At 50.7% G+C, this 1,476-nt stretch overlaps 1 protein-coding gene across 1 annotated transcript in view; it reads left to right on the top strand.

The window, feature by feature from the left end:
- Window positions 1-91: 91 nt before the first annotated feature.
- Window positions 92-1,476, top strand: part of Pmar_PMAR024747 (hypothetical protein) — a gene marked incomplete at both ends in the record, with an annotated part of 1,851 nt that continues 466 nt past the window's right edge. The window contains 2 exons of the mRNA XM_002764540.1: window positions 92-144; window positions 209-1,295. Coding sequence (XP_002764586.1) covers window positions 92-144; window positions 209-1,295 — 1,140 coding nt within the window. The remainder of the gene's footprint in view (window positions 145-208; window positions 1,296-1,476) is intronic.

Raw genomic sequence — 1,476 nt, 5'->3', positions numbered from 1 at the left:
AGGTCAGGACACCGACTATTTGAAGCTCCTGGCTGAAATACGAAGTGCTCCAAGAATCAGAGCTGGATTACCTCAGTTCTCGAACACCTCCATGAAAGTCTTGAGCATCATCCGTGATCGCGATGGTGGAACGAGACCACCGAGGTGAGATGGTACATTCGCCTAACTGACTAAAGTTTCAGCCTCGAAACTATCAGTGTTACCTCAGATTCCCTCATACCACTATTTGCCTCACTAATCGCCAAGCTGATGAATACAACAAGATGCATCTCGAGGCTCTTTCGGGAGAGGAATTTGCTATTAGAGCTACAGATACCGTGCACCGCTCGCTGGGGAGCAACTTCTCCTTTAGGGATGTTGATGCGATGGGCTTCAAGCCTACTATACACCTAAAGAAGGGTTGTCGTGTCATGGCTAGCGTTAACGACCCTGCCAAACGGTTTACCAATGGTATGCTTGGTGAGGTACTCGACATAAAGTTCTTTGGTGAGGAACCAGTGGTCACAGTGAAGTTCGATGGTGAAGGAAATCCGGTCACACTCAGGCGACAGCGCTTCGACGTCCATGGATCTACGGGAGATGTGTTGTTCACTAGAGAGCAAATCCCACTCACTCTCTGTGCTGCTGTAACTGCTCATAAAACGGTGGGAGCTATATTCCAGGGAGCGTGGGTGCAACTCCCATTCAAGGGTGTACCACCTGAACAAGACGATAGGATAACCGACTACTGGTCTGCTGCATGGCTAGCTGGTGCTGCATACACAATATTGAGCCGAGTGGGTGACAGCTCCAGGATCCGCCTTCATCCGCTCAGGAACTGCATGGATCCAAGCCTTCTACTGCCTATCTTCTTCACAGACCCGGAGGCCGCCGACTTTGATGCCCTATGCAGGACGCAGAATTGGCTGGCGTACGAAGAGAGTCCACTTGTGTCAGAGAGAATGGGGCAGGACGACCTGAACACAAATTCGGTGCCTCCGAGGGACAACGAAGACGACTTGCCTCGTGCTCATTTCCTGCGAGTTGAAAGCAAGATAGACAACCTTGGTACTGTTGTCGAAGACCGGATCCAGCTATTGGCTCTCACTCTCCATTTTTCATCACTCCAAGCGTCATTTCAAGGACAATCCACCAACCCAGTGGTCTACTGCATGATGAGGCCTACGGTATTCCAGAAGATCTCCCAGACGCCAATGGTCACGCAGGCTAAGTTCTACCAGTCTCTCCATGAACGTCTCAACCTCACTCATGATGATATCGATGACGAGCACTTGGAGAAACTGATAAAAGACTCGGTAGAGCAGCCAACACGCCCCAGTTCGCTACTTGACCCTCAGCCACGTGAACGGTCACGACAAGAAACCTACCTCACTGATAATCCGGAACCACATCCTGCACCCGACGGAATGAACACAGATGAGAAGACCGATGCTGACATTGATGGAGGCGAAGAACAAGCTGCTGATTTGGGCAACC

The sequence above is a fragment of the Perkinsus marinus genome (assembly GCF_000006405.1).
Source record: "Perkinsus marinus ATCC 50983 genomic scaffold scf_1104296977064, whole genome shotgun sequence".
In the NCBI taxonomy this organism is placed as follows: domain Eukaryota; phylum Perkinsozoa; order Perkinsida; family Perkinsidae; genus Perkinsus; species Perkinsus marinus.
Note: the sequence above shows the minus strand (reverse complement) of the source record. Positions and strands in the feature narration are given on the sequence as shown.